The sequence below is a fragment of the Pararge aegeria genome, chromosome 17, assembly GCF_905163445.1.
Source record: "Pararge aegeria chromosome 17, ilParAegt1.1, whole genome shotgun sequence".
Lineage (NCBI taxonomy): Eukaryota > Metazoa > Arthropoda > Insecta > Lepidoptera > Nymphalidae > Pararge > Pararge aegeria.
Genome location: NC_053196.1, coordinates 11,198,251 through 11,224,743, shown reverse-complemented (window position 1 = coordinate 11,224,743; position 26,493 = coordinate 11,198,251). Strand labels below are relative to the sequence as shown.

At 36.8% G+C, this 26,493-nt stretch overlaps 1 protein-coding gene across 1 annotated transcript in view; it reads left to right on the top strand.

Annotated features, from left to right (window-relative positions):
- The window catches only part of LOC120630848 (mitogen-activated protein kinase kinase kinase 7-like), a 39,060-nt gene that overhangs the window by 7,348 nt on the left and 5,219 nt on the right, over positions 1 to 26,493 (top strand). The window contains exons 6-7 of the mRNA XM_039900147.1: positions 785 to 1,618; positions 2,259 to 2,358. Coding sequence (XP_039756081.1) covers positions 785 to 1,618; positions 2,259 to 2,358 — 934 coding nt within the window. The remainder of the gene's footprint in view (positions 1 to 784; positions 1,619 to 2,258; positions 2,359 to 26,493) is intronic.

Sequence of the window (26,493 nt, the reverse complement as noted above, 5' to 3'; positions counted from 1 at the left end):
ATTATAGCTACGAACGTAGTGGCTAAATATGGTCTAAGAATGCTCCAGAGTCACACACAGGACGATGGAGAGAGCTATGCTCGGAGTATCTCTGTGTTATAAAAAATGAGCACATCGGTGGAAGAACGATACGCAGGGAGCCGCTGAATGTTCCACTTTTAGTTTACATCTCTTTTCTCGTTGTATGATCTTCTATTCGCTATATGGCTCCAATTGGGATTGGCGAACATTAACCATTAGTATCATTATCATAGCGTCGATTACCACGACTGGTGGCTCGAAATGGGAGTGAAAACGCCTGTAGTGTCTAACAAAATTCATTAGTGAAAAAACACAATGCCTTACAATTTTTGGTCAATGCGGGAATTGAACCTTGAGAGCCTCGTGATCCTTTATTGAATTACGGTGGCTTGAAATGGGAGTGAAAACGCCTATATTGTCTTTATAAGTACTAACACATTTAGTACAACAAAATTCATTAGTGAAAAAACACAGTGCCTTACAATTTTTGGTCAATGCGGGAATTGAACATTTAGAGCCTCGTGATCCTTTATTGAATATACTAACTACTAAATCAATAATATTATTTTCAAATGTCTTATGAGAAAACCTAACTCTCTCTATTTTACGGAATCAAATAACCCTTAGCAACAACTGGAAAATGCCAAAAAACTGCTTTCGAAATATAGTTATAATGATTCTCTAACTTCAGTTTGTATTTTCCTTTTTTACCTTTTTGATGAAACAATATATTATATCATACAAATAGAGCACCTTTGTTCAGGTAGTGGATATAATGACAGCACTCTGTGAGTTCTTCCCTGGTGCCGACACGCCCATAAACTACGATGACCTTGAAGACGACGACGAGGAGAGTGTAGACGATGACTACTTACTATACAGCACTCGAGACAGTTTCGAAACAGAAAACATATCCCAGACACACAATCCTGTACACTTTACAGATGAGACATCCTCAAATCCGGTCATATATCGACATACGGGGCAACCTCATTCACCGAACATGTCACCAAGACCTCGAAGCTTCGTCGAGTCCCAAGTCAGTCGCCTTCAGAACCTAATAGCAAACGAAAACCAACCGAAACCAACTAGGGACGACCCACAGGATCTTCAAAGATCGTCCGTCAGGATTCCCCAACAGTTTGTTAGGAAGGATACGCATTTAGAACCGGGGAGTTCAATCACCATTAATCGATCATCGAGTTCTCCTGTACCATCGGAAAGGACCCATATGCCCAGTGAAGCAAGTACCCCGCAAGACACCTTAAGAGTATTCAGAAGTCCCGTAGTTTTCAGCGAGAGCTCGTCACCTAGAGGAATATCGCCTTTAGTGAATTACAACATCGGTAATATGAATCCTCGGCATATAGACATGGATCAGTACTGGAATAGAGAAAATGAAAAATTGTCTCCGGCGAGTAGGACGCCGTCGGCGTTGAGTACAAATTCAACAAGAAAAGAGGATTACAATCAGAACTACTGTGATAGATTGAGCGCCGTTAACAGTCCTGTGACGTTGCAGTACAATGGCAATACCTCGCAGGGAATGCCAGTTGATCCCAGATATCAAACTCCTTTACAAATTGAGGTTGATCCTGTAAGTACCTTTTTATAATAACACCATCTGTGCTAAGTTTTGCCCGTGTTAGTTAAATGTCGTAACGTAGTGTTATATTGGCCACGCGGACACCTAAATCCCTCTTATTATTTTTGACTCCTGTAAGGATTAATATTTTATGCCCAAAAATGATGATTCAAAGACATTTTAATTTATTTTTTGACTTCGTGTGTTTATTTTAGGTATATTGTTTTACTGATTTATTTTTTTATCTTCTAAGTATAAGTCTTTTTTATCACATTATATGGCTTATGTATGGCTGGCCATTTAGACAGCGCACGCGGATAAAACAGAACGAACGTTTTTGTCTTGTTTCGTTTACAAATACAATTACAGGCTTTATTCGTATTATAACTGAATCAAACTTCTGTATAAAATAGTTTTATCAAAATCAGTTCAGTTCTGTATTTATAATAAGCAAACAAACAAATCTTTCCTTTTTCACCCTTCTAGCCACCAAGTTTGTATCTTCGCTGTTGGTTGAATTTATGGCACTTAAGCAATGAGAAAGATTTCAAACCTACCGTAAATGTAGAAGCGTTGAGTTTATTTTAAGTTCTGTAATATGAGTGCAGCTTTCGATCTTTAATTTAAATTAAACACTATGTTGATTTTCCAGAACACGTGGGAACTGAAAGACTTTCGTGACTCGCTCAATAATTATGATGGATACATAGAACTAAAAAACCACGGCGGCTTCGATAAATTTATAGCAGTGGGTGAGTACTTTTCTTTTATTGCTTTTCTATAGGTATATTTAACGTGTCGATCATGCCCGCCATATAATGTCTTGTATTTTTGCCAGTGGCAGTGATTATTTTAACGCCAATCTGTTAAATTTAGGGTTACAAAGTCTTCAAGTCACGTTGGAAGTGGGGTACCTACTATGCTGATGGGGTATTACAGTCTCCATAAAACAAAGTTAAAAAAAAATGTTTATAAATAATGGATACTGTACGTGAAAAATACGCGGTGAAAACCATAATGGCATGACAAATGGGCTCACGGGTGTCTATGGCAACAGAAATAAGATATAGGTCTAAGTTGAAATAATAATTCACACAATTTCTCAGGAACACATACAATGTGAATGTGATATGTCTACGAATAGTTACGGTAGACATCTTTTAAATAGTGTTTTTATATGCAAACTGAAATATACGTTCAGCGTCATAATACCGGCCTGCTACAGGGCACACATCTCTTCTTCTCTTCTAAGGGAAGAGAGAAAGTGAGAGAGAATCTTAGTGTCTCTTCTCTCTTCTCTTCAAAATGAAAAAGGCTTGGGCTGTCAAAGTGTGTATTGGTAGACTTCACACTTTTGGGACCATTTTGGAAACTCAGGCAAGCAGGTTTTTGATTTAATGCTTAAGACACATTAAAGCTGTTTGGTGACGGAATCCAGATGTCACCTTCTCTTCCCTGTCTGTAGGTGTCGTACAAGGCGACAATGGGAACAGCGCTGTACTACTAAACAATGTATAAATGAAAACCCTAATAACATTTCAGAGGCTTTAAAGGTGCATTATTTACTGTGTCTGAGACTTATCTGTGGAACCGAAACGCTAGTTTTTGAGTAAACCATTTTACTGAAAGAAATCACATACAGCCCTAACATCACATGCAAAAGTAAAATCACGCGTAGCGTTGGTACTATGCACGTGGCGGTCTTTTATCTTCAATAGGGTTGTCATAAGGGTGTTTCCTTATGTTATGTGTACTTATGAACCCTTCAACAGTATTTCGAAATTCCGTTACACGTTGTATAATCGCGCTGGTTGATTGAACACATAAATTGGCACCAACTGATTGCTAAACGTTATCTTGTACTGCAGACTTGATGCCGCCGATTTGTTTGTTAATCGATGACCGTTCGTATGATCTATTCATTTATATTAATGACTAATAAAAATATTGCAAAACTGAATCAGTTGTTGTTAGCCGACATAACAGTAATTTATATCCAAAGGTTTCTGTACGGGAGCTATGGTAATACGCTCGACCGTAACATCCTCCTCCGAGCGGGTGATCGTGCTCGGGGACCAAGGTCCGAACATTCATTTTTGGAAGTAGTATATATAGGCATTCTTAGTGAACACTTCGCCAGCGCGATGCAGGATTTTTTTTGTGGCGCCATCTAGTTCTGTAATGCGGAGACCGCTACATTTCTAAACATCCAGTATTCATCAATCAGTAATTATAATGTATACAACCTACAAGTGTATAACAAATATCATCAACAGTCTACAACAGTCCACTGATGGTAAAGGTATCTCCCAACGGGAGTATTTGCCCGCTCTAAATCATCACGCTAGGCAGACGCGTTGGCGATCGCAAGATAGTAGTACAGAGGACGCTTCTGCACGTTCTCCGTTAAATTCCCTTAGTCACCTCGTACGACACCCGCTGGAAGAGCAACTGTATTCTGATCTGCCGTCACCACACTTCGCAACAAATTTATTGAATCGGATAAATAAAGATCTATGAGTCAGTCCGCGCGCATGTCCTGGCACAGGACTTCATTGCAATGTCGTTGCTCATGCGCATGATACATCGGTATAACTTTAGACAACATCTTTGTAAGGTTTTGATTAACGCGGGCGTGTTTGTTTAGATCGAACTTTATGTTGTCTCTTTAACGTAAGTGTGTAGACAATAATGTACGGATTGCTCTCCGTTGTAGTCACTACAAACTGACTTGACGTTTTAAAAGTGCTTATAAACTAGGCCTACTATAAGAAGATGATATTAGAACTAGTCAGAACAAATTCGTTGCTGCCATTCAACTCGATTTTTGACATAGAGTTAGTTGGAAACACTGAGAATAACAAGGTCTACTTTTTATCCAATGAAAACAAATTGTTCCCACGGGATGCGTAAAAGTCGTAATAATTGCTTTTCGTCTTACATAAGCTTTAAGTTAAAATACTGATGGCCGATTTGCGCAGTGGCAGTGACCCTGCTTTCTGATTCCGAGGCTTTGGGTTCAATTCCCACAACTGAAAAGGTTTGTGTGATGAACATGAATGTTTTTTCTGTGTCTGAGTGTTTATCTGTATATTATAGGTATTTAATACATATTATTGTTGGATCTGCGGTCTTGGACTATGAGAGTGAGGGTATATACAGTGCATAGCGTGTTTGCGCACACACTTGTGCACAATCTCTCTGGAGATTGACAAACGTGGCCGAAATCGGTCAGGGAAAGGGTTTCGTATTTAGTTCACGTATAGCACTACTAAATTTAATTTGTCAGTCAAGATGTTAGAATCTATTGTTTAATAACATCGGACGTAAATAGGTATAGCTAAGTTGCGAAGATAGGATTGAAAATAACATCAACTAGTTAGATACTATCTCCCTTTTTGGCACGAACCAGTATATGACATAATTTAAACAGTTTTGGCATTACATGCGTCTATCATTGCACATTGCATTTCCCTTTGTTTGGCCAGGTGCTAGTTTACGTAACAACTCTGTATCAACAACAATAGTTTTGTATTATATATGTGTCTATCATTATATATATCGGTGATAGCCCAGTGCGTAGGAGCTCGACTACACTTTCGGGGAGCCGTGCTCGAATCCCAGCACGCACCTCGTAACTTTTCTAAGTTATGTGCATTTTTAAGTAATTAAAATATCACTTGCTTCAACGGTGAAGGGAAACATCGTGAGGAAACCTGCATGCCTTAGTGTTCTCAAAGGTGCGTGGAATCCACCAATCCGCACTGGGCCAGAGTGGTGGACTACGGCCAACCGCTTCTCATTATTTGAAGAGAGACACGTACCCTGCAGGGCCTGTACTGGGTTGATTGACGATGATGATATATGTATATATATATAAATATATATATAGATATATCATCAATATAAATATAAACACATATATATATATATATATATATATATATTGTACCACCTACCCAGCATCTGTATCATGTTGGCTAGAAGTCTTTCGTAGCCTGGAAGAGATCGCTATGTACCGATAATGCCTACATATGGTAGCTCCTTTTATCACGCTATTCTATTTTAATTTTTGTGGTTTTTTTTCTGTTATGCACAATAAAATTGTGTTCATTCACACAGCTGCCGTAGTTCAGCTAGATTACCGTAAATTAATTCCATAAATTGACGACATTATCTTTTTGTGACAGAGCTCATCCGGGAAATTACTAGCGCCATTATTATTTCTCAGTGTACCGTTAAAATAGCTTGAAGGGCATGGTTGCCAGTCAGTACAGGGTATGCACTAAACTGGCAGATGACATAAATTGGATAAAATCTCCAGTACGAATTTTATAAAAAAAACTTAAAGGTTTTCAATGTACGATTTATTTAAAAGCCTACCCTTAAGTTTTTATAACTCGTTCTGGACATTTTCTCAATTTTATATCATCTGCTCGCTTGTATGCACGCCACTCTTGCCAGAGTAATTGCAGATAAAGGCTAACACCTACTACGACGTGTTCCGTGCATACCCCGCGGAGGGTGGCCCTGTTTATAGGCGATGGCAGGCTATCAAGTAGGCATCTTGGTCCGTCAATTATTTCTATTAAAAAAAATGCAAAAAAAATGCTGACTTCGTCAAGACAGAGTACAGCGTCGCGACAGCTTTTTAAGTACGGACACAGATAAACATGAACTGTGAATCCACTGTAGTTTAGGATGCTCTGTGAAACCTCAATATAACAAGAATATTGTCATTAAAAGATATGCTAAAGATAAATGGTAAATATGAGACTGGCTTGTAATTTCTAAATGCCAGCAACATAACTAGTAGATATATTATAGAAGCAGGAAATGTCTATGCCATTTTAATGAAGAACATTAAACTTAATGCTTCGTTTTATTTCATAGACGGTTTAAAGGCGGTAGTTCGCAGAAACGCCGTAGGAGTGATTGCATGCAATTTGATAACAAATAACACGGCAAAATATCAAACGTTACTCATCCGTGTTTTGTCCTATTTAACTTCATTTTCTCTTGCTTCCTTCATCAGTCGGTGCCAACATGTTCGATTAAAATTTGTCGGTCACAATAAACATTTGGCTTTATATTTGTATATCTTCTTAATCTTCGGGCTCGAAGCGGTGATAGCCTAGTGCTTAAGACTTCGGATTTCTTTCAATTTCTGAAGGTCGAGTTCGCATCCCAGCCCGCACCTCTAACTTTTCTAAGTTATGTGCGTTTCAAGCTATATTGCCTCAAAAATGAAGGAAAATTTAGTGAGAAAAACAGCATGCGTGAGAATTCCCCAGAATGTTCTCAAATGCATGTGAAGTCAACCAATCCGTACTGGGCCAGCGTGGTGGACTACGGCCTAAATCCTTATAATTGGGGTAAAAGACCCTGAGAACATCATTGCAGTGGGCCGGATATGATGAATCTTCGGGCTCCCAGATAATGTTGTATTCGGTATGGTTCATGTGGAGAGTGATTTTTGAGTTGAGTTTGGCCAAGATGTGACAGTACAAATCAACAATCACAGCCCAAGAACTGTTGAAAAAATACACAGGGTGCATACTACACAATTTTGAGAACACTTTTTTCTTTTAAACAAAATAGCAATTTTTTTTGTTTTTTTTGCATCGGTTTCAGTCTTTTGATAGACCAACTTCATCATTCCGCTGAATATGATTCCTTAATAACTATGTCTTATAGAAAAAATCTGCAAATAAATCTGCAATATTAATACAACTGGATTTTTTTGATTTTGGACTGATTCAACTTTATTTAAATACACCTACCATACCTACCTATTGTAAAATTCGTATTCGTTAATGAATAGGCTTACCTCTAAAAGCAGTTTTAAAATGTCAGGTTCACCTGACCCGTTAAGTCATGTCGTTAAATCGGCCTGCTAATAATTTTATTTGTGACATGACCCAGACGGCCGAGAGTAATCCTTACGTTTACTGGACAATGTGCATAATCTCCATGTTTTGAGCTTAGTCCGTTTTGATATCACAGAGTTTATAATGAATACCTATGTCATTATTTCATTTCGCGCTGTAAAATTCAAATTTTTTGCGCATATACAACACGCGACCTATTTCCTCTGCCCACGCAGTTTCACATACAGAAAAATGAATGAACGAAAATTCATTTCTACAAAGATTCGGCCGTATAGAAGAGCTATTCTTAGCACAGCTATTCATACCGTATGACCATAATAGACTGAACGTAGCGCTTCATTTTAGGTGCATTTATAATTTCAGCGTTTATATAGAGCGGTGTTCTGTCCAGATGTGGCTCGGGACGGTCCCGATATGAGTCACGCTTCTCGGAAGAGGCCGCGACTATTTTAGACTGTGTCCGCTTACCTTCTAGGAACCGGGTGCTATGGGACCAACGACCGATCGCAACACCAAAGTATTGTTAGATCTCGAACGAGGTTCCTTTTGCTTGTAATAGTTCCTTGTTGTATTCTCGTTACGCCATTTCTGTTTGCCTCCAGGAAACTTTAAACTTCCTCATAAACTTCCAATTCTGAGATGTGTAGATTTTACTGAGAATTGTAGGAAGCTTTTAAACTATTTTTCGAAGTATTTTATGATTTCGAAATTGATGCATGCCGTATCTCTTTCGTTTAACTACGTTATTGATGGTTGGGAGAATTTCTCCCTAAATAACTAACATTTCGAAATCGATTTCATAAGATCGCATAGCCTCTCATAATGGTTGATAGATTGTAGAGAGGTTTTAATAAACTTAATTAGACAAACAAAGATTTAAAGTTACCTTATTCTCAAATGCTAGGTAGGTAGGTAGGTAGCGATAATTTATTTGTAATAATCCGAGCATCTAAATCAAAAGGAAATCGCCAAACGGCTTAAAAATTTGACATCTTAATGACATTCCGGATGGGAAGTTTACGGCGATTTTTAATAGTTTCGTGTGAAGCAAGCGCCCAGGCATGCCTCGTGGCGCGTGCCCTGCTGAGTCAGGCCGCATACGTCAATGCGGTAAGAACAGCACCGCCGTAAAGTAAATAAGTCGTAATATTTTCATGGGTGCCGCCGAGGCGGGCATCTCGCCTGTTATGCGCTGCGCAAATAAACAGATGTGTTGATTTTTATACAGTAAAACTCACTTTTGAGAGCCGCTCCACCCCAGCTTTATCGATTCACGCTAAAGGTTATACAAATTTACGAATACACATCTATCGAATAGTCCATTACCGCATAAATTCGTTGATGTTTAACGGAAAATTTAATTTATTTATCATATTAAAAAAAATTATAAATTTAATATATTTTTATTTTTTTATCACGGTGGATGGGTTTTTAACGAAAGTAAAGAGTTGTTTCTTTCTTAAACTCATTTCAGTATCAGTTCACGTTTATTCGATAAAAGATCCAATTTAAAAATATCGCAGCGGTCTTCAGTTAAAAAATCAAATACTATGCAATAATTCAGACACAGCAGAAGTGAAACTTCTGAAAAGAAGCCTACGAGAGATTTGGATGGATATAGAGTATAATACTCCTGGTATTAGGATAAGACTTGGTAAAAAATAAATAATTTAAAAAAAATAATAAATATTTACCAAGTCTATTACATATTATTCAGTTTCCATGGTAACTAAAATAGGGATATCTCATTATATTTGTAATAATAGGAATATCTAATTCTGACTTATATATTTGTGTTTTTTTTTATGTGACGCATTTTCTATCCAAATTACAACGATTCTAACGGTCACTCTGTATATTAAACTCGATATTTCAAAATGGCGTGACGCAACCATTTGGAAATCATGGATCTGGACGAAGTTTTTATAACTGCAAACTTTTTCGACATTCATGGGCACATTTCTAAATGCATCCACGCCTTTTAGACTGTTTGATGTATCGATAGTGCCGTGCTTTAAGAAGTTTCACTTTTTTTTCCCATTACAAGTTAGCCCTTAATTGCAATCTCACCTGGTGTAGCGGGCCAAATTGTTATGGAGTATTGCAGTTATACAACGTGTAACGGAATTACGAAATACTGGTGAAAGGTGCATAAGTTTCCATGTTTATATATTTATGAGGTGCTTGTATTCGTTAAAACTAATGATCAACTATTTAGATATTCTAACAATGAACGTAGAAAGAATAAACTATGTCATACCCATCATTACACAAAAAATTTCCGTAAAAGTATCTTTAATATGGCACCTATTATTTATGCGGACAGAAACCTGAATGTTTTATCATTTAAGCGTAAAATTAAGGAGTTTTTACTTAAAAAGCGATATTATGATATTAAAGAATATTTATGTGACATTTTACAGAACTTTGACATATATTTTATTAATAGATTTGTTGTATATTATTATTATTTGATTTAAATACTGGATAAGAATTTAATTAAAAAAGCTTTGTAAAGACATAATTTTAAGAAATCTAATTTGCATGCCAATCGATGGCGATTGCAGTACTATTATATTATTGTACCCACCAACCAGTGGCGTGCATCTCATAGATGCAAATAAGCAGTGCATACCCTGACCTTAGGGCCTCAGACCATAAGGACGACTTAAAATTTAAAGATTGAAAAAAAATTAAACAATTTATAGAAACTATAAAAGCGCCATCTAGTTAAAACCGGCCGCACTTCTATGTAAATCAATGAACAAGTCCCGTGTCATGGTTTAGAACTAAAATAGACAAACTGCATAATATTTCGACTATATTTTAATTTTGAGTTGTAAACAGTATCCCTAAATAAAATGTAACGCTTTAAATATAATTTAAATCTCGTTTAAATCACGATTAAGTATCCATTGCCGGGCAAATCGTTTATTCGTCGCTCGAATTAATGCGCCGCGCCGCCGCGGTCTCCGTAGAAGCACGGCGATTGAATGCATCTGTCGTTACTTGTGTGCACCAGCACACAAGGAAGTTCTGGTGTGTAGTAATATAATCGCGTGCGTGCTTACACAATATTTGGCTCTTTCTATGTGTGCGAGTTTTCCAGGTTTCCAGTATAGGGGTTTCGCTTGTGTGCAAATCTTAAAAGCACTGCTTACGGAAATTTGAAATCCAAATGTATGCTTTGTTTTTTTATAAGCACAAGTAATTTGCTTTGTTTGTTATTGTTTTAAACGGCAATAATTCTTTTTTGTAGTTAAAAAATTTATCAATGAATTTTATTACATTCAAGGTCTTTAGATATTTATAAGTACCTAACTTGTTCAAAAAGTATATTAAAATAACCAAATTAAAAGTTTCCGAAATATGTTAAATAAATTATTAACGTATACCAGGTGCCATTGGTAACTGATGAAGTAATATTCTTCAAATGGCAACTTTTAATAGCATTTGTGTACTAAGAAAATATTACGGACATATTTTGACTATGATATTCTCATTATCGCTGGCGATCGCTCAGCGCCATTATTGTTTACCTTTTACCTTCTGTCATAACAACTTATATTCACCGAATTAGAATTAATTACTGTTTTTTTCGTTTGCTGTACGGTTGTTTGTAAATAGTTACTTACAATTATTATTGTTAACATTAACCTTTGTGACAGTGTACTGTTTGTAAATGATTGTGAGGAATATTCTTAGTGTAAGAAAGTTCTTATATTCGGCGTGTGATCTGATGGTTCAGTGTGCTTGGAAAATGTAGGTAAGTTTAGAGCTAATTCTTAACTAACGTTTAATTGAGATTATTCGTAAAGGAAGGAATGCACCTACAAGGAGCGGCACGTAAAAAGAGCTCTGACTGACTTACAGAAACAGGCGAATAGCAGTGATCAATGTTTTGTTTCATTATTTATTTATAATAATACCTATGTTTGTTTATTGTTTACACTAAAAAACATTATTTAATGTAATTGCCGCAATGGCAGACAATTTTAAAAACTCGCTAGTCGGTCGTCTCAGAGCTTACTATACCTACTGGAAATAGGAGATGATGAGAAGATCTACATGGGTATCACAAACAATGTTAGGTTAGGTACCTACTCACAAATAAAATTATACAGTAACATCAAAATAGCATGTTCAGTACCTATTTTTTTTTATGCATACCTTGACCGAAAACCCTATGCACGCCACTGCCACCAACTATGTAACTCAATCTGCAAATAAAGAAATTGAAATTGAAATTGAAAATTGAAAGTATATTTCACAAGGAATCCCCATAAGTTTTTTCCATACGAACTAATTAAAACAATCTAGGTGTAGGGTTTTCACTCACGACAACCCTATTGAAGATATCTGATATTGCTGTATCTGATTTCTTTCAGTAAAAACTATGGCACTGCTTTACTCAAAAACTACTAGCGTTGCGGTTCTACAGATAATTTTCAGAGACAGTAAATAATGTACCTCTAAAGCCTCTGAAGTATTATTTCGGTTTTCCTTTACAAGCTGTATATTTTAACCCATACAGTGGTATGGGTTACAATATACATATCGTTTTCTTTTATTCCATTGCAAGTTAGCCCTTGACTCTAATCTCACCTGGTGGTAAGTAATGATGCATTCTAAGATAGTAGCGGGCTAACCGGTTAAGGAGTATGGTAGTCATACCCCTAATTGGTTCCTAGGCGACATCGCACCGGAACCCCAAATCGTTTAGCGGGCCTAACCTAACCTAACCTAACCACGGCCGTAGCCTCCCACCAGATCAAATTTTAAAACTGTATTGTTTGCGCGACAACATCCCAAACGATTAGTCACTCTATATCCCGTATTGTTAAATTGAGCCGACACATTTGTCCGATGTCAACAGAAACGCAACGTGCGTGCATGCATGAATCAGCTCGATACAATTAATCTAATTTAAGGTTATCGGGGGGGCATGGGACGGGCTCGTCGTCGCACAGTCTCGCGCCGCCACCGCGGTTGTCGCATCGCCCGCTGCACTCCGATGCATATACGAACGCACGCGCCCTCACTCCAACCTTAGGCCGCGGTCTACCGCCCGTATACGAACGCTTGTCCACGCGTAACCGATGCGTTTGCTATCAAGGACGATCGATGTTATAGCTAAGTGAGATGCCGCAATCGGACTGTTCTGTTCAAGTTTCAATAACAGTGCAACCGAATCATAACAAGTTACAAGTGTTCGTTGACGTTTTCATGAGTGAGTGATAATTATTTTAAGACAATATTTCAGGTGTTTGGTAGAAAGTCACTAGCGCATAGTTTATTTAAAAACTTGGTATAGTCAATAAAGATGCTTATTAGAGAGAGTTTTAAATAATATTATATTCAGGATAACAGGATATTTATTAAAATTTGTGGGAAATAGTGATATTTTAGAAAAAAAAAATTACATGAAATGATATAGTATTGCTTGATTGTACATGATTATATGGAAAACGATGTTTATTCGTTGAGCCTATGGTAAATTAAAAATAAACTTCATTGGTCAAATCCACTATATGGATAATTTCGAGCTTATATTATTATTTATTCAACAACTGAATGACAATGGTAAATTTTAACTTAAATTCAGATGCTTTGTTATAAAAGTATTTGTTCATAATTATTTAAGTTATCATTACGGCCGACAAAGCATATATGTATATTAATTTTTATACTTATTTTTAATACCCCTATTTTTCTCTATATCTCCCCGGGGAAAGAATAAAAAATTATCTTCTTCCACTATCAACTCTCAGAGCTTTGGCGCACAAGTGGAAATAATATACAAATAATATGTGTGTATAAACGGGGGTAGACTTCTCCTATTCCATATTCTCGTGCTTTAGCAGGTGGACACGTTAATTATATCCCTTGCTGGTACGATTAGATTGTAATCCGCTGCATGCAACAAATACTTGAGTTGAGGTGCCACATGTAGCCGATAGTTTCCAAACCCCATTTCCATACCCCATAGAAGTTAATTACAACGATCATGCACTTTGCTTATTCTGTTTTGTAGGCAGCACCAGTTATGAGTCAGATGGTACCTTTTGAGACCATTATGGGTATTTATTGGTGCGCTGGAAGGTTTTTTTTCTTCTCAAACAGTCTTTGGTTAGAAAACCTCATTCCAGGAGTCGAAATTTAAATTGTATTTATGTCATAATGGTGGCGTATTATAGAAAATCTTACATGCATCGAAGTAAAATTACGCTTCGCTTGTGCTGTTTTCCATTCTTCTCTCTTGCTATCTTGCGGATTCAAAGAACCTCATAAAATGTGCCTCGGAATAAGAGGCATGACAGGACTCTATCGTTCTGGTAGCGTTCTTTCTGTAGAATGTTTAGTTGTGAACTTTTTAAAATTGACTCTAGGAAAGCAGAGTTTTTAGGCTTTACCAGGGTCTATGCATATGTGTCAGTAGTGGTCGATGTAAGTATGGCAGTGTAATGTTATACAACACTGGTAACCAGTCTCGCGGGGTAGATTTTGGGTTTATCGTATAAAATAATTTAGTCTTAAGATTCACTTTATGCGAAGAACACAAGTACAATGCTAGATATAAGGAGAAAGTCTGCGAATACTTCACAAGCCAAGTTCCAGAGACCTTTTGCAAAATGTTGTTGAAGCTTTCCTAAGTCGCAAGAACAATTTTATTGCTATTCGACCTTGACGAATAGATTTTTAGGAGATATTTTTCTACTAAGTTGCTGTCTGAATTCACTTCAAAGGAAGCTACTACGGATTTACCTACATGACCTATCTATTGGTGATTGAAAATCCACACCAGATAAATAGTCGGTGCTACGTTTTTTTAGTAACTAGACAACCATGATGATCAAAGGAACGTTTAAAAGTCTAATTTGATTGAATATATTTTCATTTGGTTTTATTTTAGATCGTTAAATAAACGGTTGTTTCGAAATGACTTGAACACCGTACTTACGATACACTTGCAGTAATGATTCATATCTCCATAATATGTTAAAAAGAATATAAAAATCTATATGTTCCAGCTAAATATTAAGCAGAAGGTTCCCAATTCCTATCAAGAACAAGGCACAAGATATGCCCTATGGTTTCACCCAAATCTACTACGGGTAGCAGCGATAACGCTTTAATAATCTAGACCTTCCCCAATGAATGGGCTACCCAACGCCAATTTTTTTTTCAATCGGACTAATTTTGATATAAATTTGAATTACATATGAACTAACTGTTCAGCTTTATGTAGTAAAGACAGCTTATAAAATGTATAAAAGACTAAGTATAATATACATATCGTTAATCATCTATCATTTGAAACCCTTAATTTTGTTGTTCCCTATCTATCACATAAAACTACAAATAATCGGAAGATCTAGCTATATTTCGTGTGGTGACTGCCTATTTGAAAAAAATTGAGCAACGTTGACTCAAGTGTCTAGTTCACAAGAATCATTGAATTTAGTGAAGGTCTAAGTAAAATCATCTGGTTAGGAGAATGGAGAACTCATCAGCAGTCTGTCTGTAAGCCGTAAACCTTTTGTAGTAATACGCAAAGCACGCCAATTTTGTTTCCCCAAATACCATAATTTACCTGATACTCATGTTAAGCTATCTTACAATAAACCAGAATCATTTCGAACGCGGCACATTAATAATCCCAACAAACGATAGCCGACAGTGAAATAATAGGCTGTCAAAATGCATTGCCAAATTTTCTCAACTAGCGGCTATCTGGCGTCGAGAGACGCTTTCGACGGTCTAATGAGTCATTCCTAATTATTTTATGATGCGGTAGAAGAGTACTTTGTAGTTAACAATTATCTTGTACAGTTTCTCGATTCAGAACTGCTTCATCGCATATGGTATCAAATCTGCAGCTATCGAAAAAGTTTCGTTATTCTTAGCCTACAGTATGGCCCCATTCCCGGATAAAAGCTTCATTGTTCTTAGAAAAGGTAATTAAAGCTCGGACCCTCCACGCGGATTAAATAAAGGGACAGCCTCGTGATTGGGATTTATAAGTCCTAATTTATTAATTTAAATAAAATTAATAAATAAATTAGGACTTATATTAGGCATCACCGGAAAGTCAGACTTGTTCCCCGACTAGCACCGTAACTTTTCGAGATTATGTGCGATTTAAGCAATTAAATATTTAATTCTGAAGGCACTAGCTTTGACAGTGAAGGTAAATATCGTGAGGAAAACTGCCTGAGTGTTTTCCGTTATGTTTTTAAAGACGTGTGAATTCTACTTATCCGCACTTTGCCTTTCGTGGTAAACCACAGACTAAACCCTTCCTATTCCAAGTTATTGGTTTTTGTTATTTCTGCTCAATATTTATCATTCAGTAGAGTATATGAACCTTCCTGGAGATTGCTATATAATTCAAAAGCAATATAATATTGTCCTTTCCATATACCAGTTCAATTGGTTTCATTCAAAGCTTTTATAAGCATGTCTTTCGGTCGCTCGCTGTTATTTTACGCATCATCCCTTTTAATCCCTCCTTCTTGGCCATTTTAAATTTATACGCAAATAGATGTTACAAATGTTTACACGTTTACTTGTTGTACTCATGCGAGATCTCCGACGGCGTAACAACCGGTCTTTGAAGTTCCCAAAATAATATTGTTTACGCTTCCGTTTATCAGATTGACCCTTTTGCACTTAAAACCTGTTTGTTGATCTCTTCAGATTTACGTTTGTGTTTTTAAACCACAACGATTTGCCTTTGTAACCGTGATTCTTATTGCTAAACTTCAGTTAACTGTGGAAATATTTCTTGTACTGAATTCAAAACAATAAGTGTATGGAAAAATAAATGGGGAGCGGTGAGACATTTTGCAGACGGCGCTTAGCGTGATTCAGTCTGGAATACGATTGCCTTTATAGCTTTTGATGGTGGTACGCAACCGGCCGTTGGCATCGCGGAGAGAGATGACTAACCGCTGCCCGCTCTAGATACAATCAAAATATGTGACAAGTTTATTTCTATTCGGAACAACACATATCTATATCTAAGTTTTACTCGGATGAAACTGCAAATCATATATTTCTGTACATTTAATTCTCGACTAAGTGATTGTAGTTGAATTGGACTTATTTGCGGATTCAGGTATTTATAGTTTTGTTTTAAACTGATTGTATTCGATCATAGTTTAGTCATTGTTCATCTTGCGATGATTGTTACAATTATGCTATTGAATTTGACAATTCCATGTACAATTCCATGTGTTTCTACTCCATCCGTCATAGAACATCTGTAATGTTTTGTGATTGACACAGCTACATTACCATCATTTTTCGTTCGTTAATCTTAGTAAGTACCTGTACCGGTAATAAAATCGTTTAATTATTTTCTGAAAAGTATTATGTTCAGTCTCAAGGATGCCCTCTATCTCTGCACTAAATTACGTTTTTCAGCAATTGAGCCAATCATAGGACACTAATAACTAACAAACAAATTATATGATGAATCCCGTAGGAACCCATTTATTTTCCCAGGATAAAATGTTCTTTTTGCTTACGACATTACACAAACCGCCATGTACCGCCAACCGCACAGCCAAATTTTATTAACCTCGGTGCAGCTTTGAACGGAACATAAGAAGGTAACAAACAACTATACACGCTTTCACTTCATAAAATTAGTATGGGATACATGTATATAATTGCGCCGGCGATGTCGCGAGCATTTGCTAGTTCTCGATATATCTCATAGTGATGAACATCTGCTGAATTTTTTTGACGACATAAGTAGGTCGGGGCTCGCGCCTGCGTCACTCGCCCCGGTTGCTTACCAGCGCTTACGTTTACGCAAAAACGTTACTCCTATGACCTCGACGCTCTTACACAGCATTTTGTTAACTCGTGCTCAAGCTGACGGTGTAATATCGCCCACACGGCCTCGTAATTTTTAAGTCTATAACTTTTTTCCTTTCCCATTTCACCCAACTAGCGGATTCCAGCACCTTCGTCTAAATCGAATTTCTGATATCCCGCTTTCTTGTTTTCCTTCTTTCATAAGAAGTAAATAAAGGTGGGTCATGATAGCGCGTTCTAGCTCTTCAGCTTACTCATATTAGTATTTATGAATACATTCCCACCCGCCGTCTGAGTATCGAAAATACACGTGTATTAATATGAAATTACCCCATTTTATAGAAATTTTTATGTTAATCAAATATAATAAAACTATGTTACTTCTTGAAAATTATTCATTAAATTTAAATAAGAATTAGTAGCAAATCTGTTCATATTGCTTATTAATTTTATTAAATATCTGGCACTTATCAAGTTTAATTATAGACTTTATAGACACGATTTATTAAATTGATGCCTTCATCATCAGCATGATCATATCAATCCACTATCTGCCCACGGCCACTACAAGGCACGGGTCTCCTCTCACAATGAGACGGATTTAAGGCCGTAGTCCACCACGCTGGTGCTGTGTGGATTGGTGGACTCCACACTTTGAGAATATTATGCAAAACTCTCATGCATGCAGGTTTCCTCAACGATGTCTTCCTACACCGTTGAAGCAATTGAATTGAAAGTGAGATTGGGATTCGAACCCTCCTCCCACTGAAGTCGAAGTCCTACGCACTGGGCTATCACCGCTAACAATTGATGCTTTAGTTTCTTCCAAATCAACCAGATTTTGATTTGATGGAAGAGGTAGTATAAAATAATAAGTCTAGTCTAGTATTTAGCGCTGGTATCGTATCAAATCTATATTTATACACTTTAAAGTTTAGAACATCGCCGGATCGACTTTTTACGGTAAAGCACGTGATTCAAATAAGCGTAAAACGGCATTGAATAATTCGTTCGAGGAAGCTCATCCCAATCGGTCTGTTATATTTCTATGCATCATCTATGTATAAACTCTACGCTCGGTTGTACTCTAACTCAACCTAAGCATTCAGGGAATTAATAATATTTATTACTATGAAACACAGCAGAACAAGCAGCGTCCTAAACTTTTTTATTTGTTAATTTTTTGTTAAAATTTTTAATCTATTTACTATTAAAAGTATAGATAATATTAAACACATTTTTTTTTTTCATTAGTTAAGTATTCCAATTTATTTTATATTGTGGTGCATTAAATTAATTGAATTAGTGTAATTGGGCTTGATCCGTTCTAATTAAATAACAATAATTAAACAAATAAAAACCTCAATATAAATCACGTTCCACGAGACATCCGAACAAAATACCGATCAATCAAATCTACGTGTGTACTTTTATATGTTACTAGCTGAAGCCGGCGACAACGTCCGCGGTTTTTTTAGAAATGCCGTGGAAGTCGTTATACGTCAGGATACCCGTAGTGTGTCCCAAATTTCGCGAATATGAGTTTAATTGAAAACCCATGCATTCAAGACTAAATTTAGAAAACCTCAGGGAACGCTACCCTGGTACGTTGTTTGTCAGAGCGGTCGTGGTCGTTACTTACGTGTTGTGGCAAGCCTGACTATCCGTCGTCACTCACTGGCAGCTGCCTTTCTTGCACAATGATGTAAGGGGACAGCCACTGCATCCTTTATTTTGTCGGCCCACGGCTTTTAACGTTACACGTGGTCAAAATATCCTTTGTTCATCTTTAGCATGTAAGCTATATACCAATGTAGATACCAAATTTCAAGAAGATTGGTGCATTCTATTTTAGACGACCGATTGGTGCAGTGGGCAGCGACCCTGCTTTCTGGGTCAAAGGCCGTGGGTTCGATTCCCACGACTGGAAAATGTGTGCGTGATGAAGAGGAATGTTTTTCAGTGTCTGGGTGTTTATATGTATTATCTATACTATCCATAATTAAAAAAAATATTCATCTGTCATCACAGCACCCATAACACAAGCTACGGTGTGTGTATTGTCGTAGTATATTTATTATTTTATTTATTCGAACCTTTTTTAGCCATGTTCGACTGCAACCATTTTATTAATATAAACAATCATACACATTGATTTATAATATTGTGACGTCATTTAAAAAAATCACCTGTGCAAACGAAATGATGGTTGTGAAATTTTATCAATATTTTTGTATGCATAACCTTATAGTAGTTAGTAAACTTAAACTTAAACACTTTATAGTTTCAAGAAAGGTTACTTCCACGCAATTTGCTCCGTAATTAGTCATAGCAACGTCTGCACAAAGCTAATGCTACGTTTAAAGCCACGGTGAGTCAGTGAGGAGATAAAACGCTAATTTCGAACAATACAGTTTTAATTTAGCTAAGTTGAGAGGTAATGCGGTTGCCTGTGGAACAGTTCGGGAGCACATCTCTAAAATACCCGTCTGAGTCACGCGCTGTTTCACAACGATACTTCTGCCAATCGGTTTTATATAGCTTCCTGTTGCTTCTACTGTACGTAAGTTTTTTTCACTCGCATTAAATAGGTGATTATCGATAGAAGCGCACGAGTTGGTTCTTTCGCTATGATTGATTTGGTCATATTGAGTGCATGGAATGGTGGTACGATGTACTTACTAAATCATAGTTCTGAGTAGTTTCATCTTTATTTATTCTATGCGAAAACCTTTATCATCATATCAACCCATTGCCGGTCCACTACAGGACCCGAGTCTCCTACCCTCGTAGCTTTAGTTTTAAGTTTACGAATGTGGTTATTGCCATCATCTCACTATCGTGTAATTCTTATGTACGCATCTATGGGCCACCTATGGGCCTACTTGAATAAAGAAATTTTATACTTTGACTTTTGACTTTACCACAACGACAAGGGGTTAAGGTCGTAGTCCACCACGCTGGCCTAGTGCAGATTGGTGAATATAATCATTTTTACCCAGAAAGATTATCATCTGTTTCTGATAAATAAGATTATCCCTTTCCATATCTTTACCAATTGGCTCCGTTAAGAAACCGAACAGAATCAACTATGCCTGCGAAATACAAACAATTTAAATGTTTTTTGTGTAAATTATCTTTATGGGTGTGAAAGTCTAAAAAATTTGTTTTGCCGAAAATTATTTACAGACAAACAACCACTTGCTAAAGACAAACAAAAACAGCTTTATTATTCGTACAGTTAAGTTTTAAATCTTAAATTTACTAATAATAAAGCTAAAGAAGCTTTTTGTTTCAACGCGCTAATCTGTAACTAGCACTATCGACGAAAATTTGTATAAAGGTTGACAGTTATTACAATAGAGAAATACATGTTTCAGGATTTCTAACAACAATCCACAATTTTGTTATGTATTGAAATTAATGTCATTTGTTAGAACGCAATAAACTCAGGAAATATGTAAAACCGGTGGGCGGACGGTGAGGAGGTAGATTGGGGTATGTTGTATAGGATAGCGTAAAATTGTATGGAAAACTTACCAGAAGTTAAACGCGGACGTAGTCGCAATGGACACTAAATAAATAAATAATATGTAATTAGTTTATAAAGCATTTGTTTCAAAATCATAAATAGACACTTCAATTTTATTTATTTGAACTTGGATAATACTAATAATGTGTTCAATAAATGTCCGTATGTATCATTTAATAATTGTTGACTAGCGTCTGACATAGTCCAATGCAAAACAATAGACAACCTTCTATTGTTTTGCAATTGGCAAAAGCACTATCTTTCGTTCTTTATTAATTCCTATTGAAAGGCACTCATACAATGTCACTTGTTATTGTTTTTCGTTAGGTGCGAGTGTCCATAAAGTTATCTATACTACTATAAAGTATACGAAAGGTTGGATGGATGGATAATTTTAACTCAATCCCGCCACGATTTTAATGAAATTTATTCCTGACTATAATCTATAACGTGTAAATAAAAACCAAAATAATACTTCACAGGGGGAATATTATATGTTGCCAATGAGACGTATCTGTGAAGCCGAAAACTTAATAGTTTTTGAGTAAACCACTGCCATAGTTTTGACTGAAAGAAATCAGATACAGACCTAAAATCACATGCAAAATTAAAATCATGTGCCTCCTGTCACTTTATTGAATACGCGTTGCTTGTAATTTGTTTATACTTATACTATACTTATGCATCCTTTAACATTATTCCGTAATTCGGTTATACGTTGTTATAATCTGGAATAAACAATAAATTATAAACGCATAGACTACGTTTCAAACCGAAAAATGACATGGGATAGATTTGTATTGGTTTTTTCACAGAGAAAGAGATTGACATGGTTTTTTGCGTAGTTATAGTTCAGTGCTCAAAGAATAACTTAGTTATACACATCAAAATATCTAGATCAGCCGATCACGACTAGCTTTTTATAATACACCCTTGGGTGTAATTTAAATTGTTCGGAAGTGAAAGTTGTCTAGAATTTCGCCAAACGTGCGTATTTTGTGGTATTTTGTAGTTTGGCCGTATTCCGGGTTCGATTCAAGGCAGGAGCAATTTTGAATTATTAAATTTCTGAATTTTCCCATGTCTGGTCGGTTGGGTCGCTTGGGCCGTGTTTAGTTCCCATCCTACCAGCAAGAAGTGCCACCAAGCGATAGAGCGTTCCGGTACGACACCTAGAAACCATAGGGGGTATAGGTTAAGTATAAATCGCCTAAAAAAGCCGACTACATCCGGTGAAATTGGAATCAATGGGTTAATTGTAGTGGATTAAAAATAACATTTTTATTTAGGGTACTTAAGAAATAAGAGCAATCGATCGTACATCTATGCCATCTATCTACAATCTCAGTCAAGCAATTCTTTGATGTGATCTGGATACGATCACTAAGGTATATAGCACATTAACAGAGACTGCCCCAGATCTGATTTTACCGTAGAATTTGGCACGGAATTGTAAACTGCCCTCTTTACAATAGGCTCTAAATACCATGTTATGTTTCGCTGACAGCGAGCAGACCTCTTTCATTTGCTCTATTTTATGAGATCTTCGAGACCACAAAGATGAGTTGTCTTATGCCGACAAACAACTATCTAGCTATTCAGCAATTGGGTATACTGATCGCGTCTTTTTTCTGTAAAACTCGCAATCACAGAGTTCCAGCCAATTGCAATTATAATGTCACAGTAAAAAGAATAATGCATATTTTGCGCGAATATTTTCTGCACTACAAATATATGCTGCAGTAAGTGACTCTATGCCTCTTTAAAGTGACTAGTATCACACACAAGAGAAATCCACTGCGGCTTGTAGGTGAAATTTTGTACTCGGAATATAATTCGCGAAAGAAAAATTATGTAGCGCTTAGTAGAGAAAAGGATATCATTCATATCGTAAAACTAATCTAAGATCAGTTACGTTCACTAACGATTTAACTTCTTACGATCTCCATAACCTGTAGTAATTTAAATTTTGTCATAGATACGGTCTTCAATCGCGCACATTTACATTTAGCGCAGCATAAATCGTCCGCATTGTCTCATCGCTAACTTGAGACGCATGTATTATTGTCCTGTATTTTTTATTTTATAATTGTACACAAGGACGCCTAAATTTGCTGCAGATATTTCCGGCTCAAATGAAAGTGTCTCGGATGAATCAGACTTTTTTTAAAGGCTTGGATGTACGACGTAATTCCCTGTCACGTTGAACGTGATTCAAACATTAAAAGTTTGGACATTCAGTGGATTTTTTGGCACTCGACTTTAAAGTAAGCAAGGCGACACTTCAATCTCAACTGCCTAATTATACCTGTCGTGATAAAATATCTCGATTTCTTTCATTCTATTATTAGTTCACTCTACGTACATTTCCACTATCAATTCAATGTGTCAACGTCAAGATTAGTTTGCTAGACGTTTCCCTTGCCTTCGTTCTTAAAGTATTTAAATACTGTCTAATAGAAAAAGACTGTCAGTTCATGGCCAGTTTCCGTGTCAACTTCTGACGCAATCAGAGCAGTCTGCACACTTCGGTGGTCTGCGTACCGTCCCGACGCCAAAACGAAAACATATTAATGCCGCCGATCAAAGAGGGATATACTTCATTAGATTAACGACGTCACTCAATCGATACAACGCACACGGCTCTCGTCGAATTATGAGGATCACGTCCATGATTCTTTCTCGGAATAAAATAAGAAAAATGTACCCGAATTACGAGCGAACGCATGAGTAATCCGTATTTGATGGGTTTTATTGAATCATGCAACCAATACTCGTATAATCTCCACCACGGCATCTTATAAGAGCTTATAATAATTCCGCTCACGTGATTATCTAAACGCAACCTGTCTGTTCTCAAGGTATTGGACTAGTCAAAGATAATAAGAACAAGAGTGCAGTGATTTATTAGATTCGATATAAATAACGTCGCTAAAGTGCACGGTGTGGTGGTTTAGACTGTCGGTCTTGCCAAAATAAATTTCATTGTCATTTTTAGAGCCTATCCTAAATTGTTGAGTGTGTGACACCTGAGCTATTTCATCATGAGTGACGTTTAGATATTGATGCTCGCAAATTGAATCTGCATTGTAGATAAACAGGTCCAAATTATTTGATCTAGCCGTGAATCATACTTAGATTAAATCTTTGATTATATGTTTTCTTTTTGTCTTTCTTGTACGACGTCTGGCATTCGCTTCTCGCTAAAGTAGGGTAGTAACCCTATCAAAAAAGACTTGCAAAGCGATTTAGCGTTCAAAGCAGAAGCCGATTACAACGGATCAGCCGATTAGAACAGGGCTTAGCCCACTGCCATCTTAGACTGCATCATCACTCATCACCAGGTAAGATTGCAGTCTAGGGCAAACTTGTGGTGGAATAAAGAATTAAAAGAACGAAGTGGGATCGGCATAACAAATCTTCTTTAAACTCGGAAGTCTCGTTTAGCACTTGGCATTCATTAAACTTGATCGTACAGTATGATATACTCCAAATAAGATGAAATAATATAAATAAGTAGGTATAACTTTTTTTTATTTAATAAAAAGTTTTCTGTACGCATTCGAGAGTTTAGTTTAACACAAGACCACTATTTAATAATTATATTAATCTCAACGAAGCTCAGTTACTGAAGTTTCGAATGTTATTAATGCTGTGAAGTTTTTTGTCATGATATTGGATGTGTATGAGTCATCCACTATGACCTAACGATCGTCCGGAGACGATCTATCAACAGGAGCGCGGGACTACGCCTTAACCCTGTCATCGCTTAGTGAGTACGCGCTAATTAACGCACTAGTACGCTAATTATGGACATATTATGCATTTGTTATTAATTTTCAACTATTTAGGCATTTTATTAATAAATGTGGCGTAACTTCAAAATTGTTACAGTGAATTTGTGAAGCGGGTAAATAATTCAACTTTAAAAAAACCTATAAAACGTTTTAAGCCCTTATTAAATAACAAAGATGTTATATTTAAAGGAATTCGTAGTCTGCATGTACTGTACTTTCGAACTTCTGTGTCATTAAAATTGATGACTATTCAGGGCACTCTTTAAGTCTTGGTAAGTTATACTTACTGGAAGTTATAGCTTAGTTAGGTTAGGACTTCGGCTTCACGGACTTGCCGAGTTCCAATCTGTCATTCGAAATGTGCATTTTTTTTAATCAATTAAAATATCACTTGCTACAACGGTGAAGGAAAACATTTCCAGCGCGGTCCTAAACCCTTCTCATTTTGAGAGGAGACACGTTTCCTGCAGGGGGTGGATAGTGGGTAAATGATGATGAAACACATTACTCCCAGTAGTCTGGTAAAAAACACCCTTCCGGTTACTACGTGGTCGGCCGCGGTTCTAAAACAAATAGTACTTCCGGTGCACATTAAAATTCATGCATTGGATTATTCAGGGCCACTCTTTAAGACTCGGTAAGTTATACTCCGAGAGTAATGAGCTATTAAAACGGCGATGTTGGCACGACGCGGCGGTCGGCTCCATTATTTTCTAAGGGCATGTATTATAGTTTTGATACTGTTATATTAATATGCTGCGATGGGGAAGTGCGATTCTCTTCCCCGTTTTCTATTCGTCTATTATTATATTTACAGCAGAATTTACAATAATCGTAATACAAATTGTTTTATATATGGCTTCACTAAAATTGGAAAAATTAATTGTATTAATTCTTCTTACAAGACTAATATAGGTCTACAAGAATTTTATTGATCTTATTCTTATGGAAATTGTAATGCTTGCCCATTTATTCAATGTCTGTGCTACCGTCATGCTTTTTTCTGCCGCCAAGCAGCGGTGTATCGGTCTGCAGGGTGTGGCTGCCGGTATAATTACAGGCACAATTGGGGCTTAAAGTGTGTATAGAAAAAAAAACAACTGAAAACCGTGCGTAGCCTATGTGCCACTCGTAGATCCTTTTAATGGTTGCCGAAGTCAAATGGTATTCGCAGCGGATGCCAAGCTGCATTCTGTCACTTCGTTTTCATTAGGTGACAAAATATTACTAATACATAATTCAAACGTTGAGACACTTTCAATTGTCTTTTACACTTGTCATGTGTCGACGAAGTCGGTTGTTTTTGCGCACTGCACTTTTTGCCAGAACGTGGCACAAGCGCTCCGTGAGTACCGTTTGCTTTGCCTGCGATACTGCATGGTCCTAAAAGTAAATTATTCCGGGGCAATGGGCATGCGAAAAATATTCGTAGTAGGTATCCCCTGATTCCGGCGGATGCGTAATGATTTGAGTGATGCGTACAGGAAAAAAATGTTTCACCAACTCTTACTTAATGGCTAATGACGTTAAGTGCCATCTTAAGTTACGACACCTATTTGCCGGTGCGTAGTGTTCAGGGAACTCGTAAACTGAAACTGACACACACACACACACACACACACACACACACACACACCCACACACGAAGAATGAAAAATATGATAATACAAACACAAACTACCAAACTTTCTTGCAAAAACCTTAACCCGAGTTTGGTTATATGAGTTGTATAGTGAAAATCGATTGATGAAATGTATCCTAAGAATCTGAAAACGGGCATAGCCTTACACTAGACTACTTTATTGATCAGTTCAAGTTACAGTATTCCCGATCCAAGTT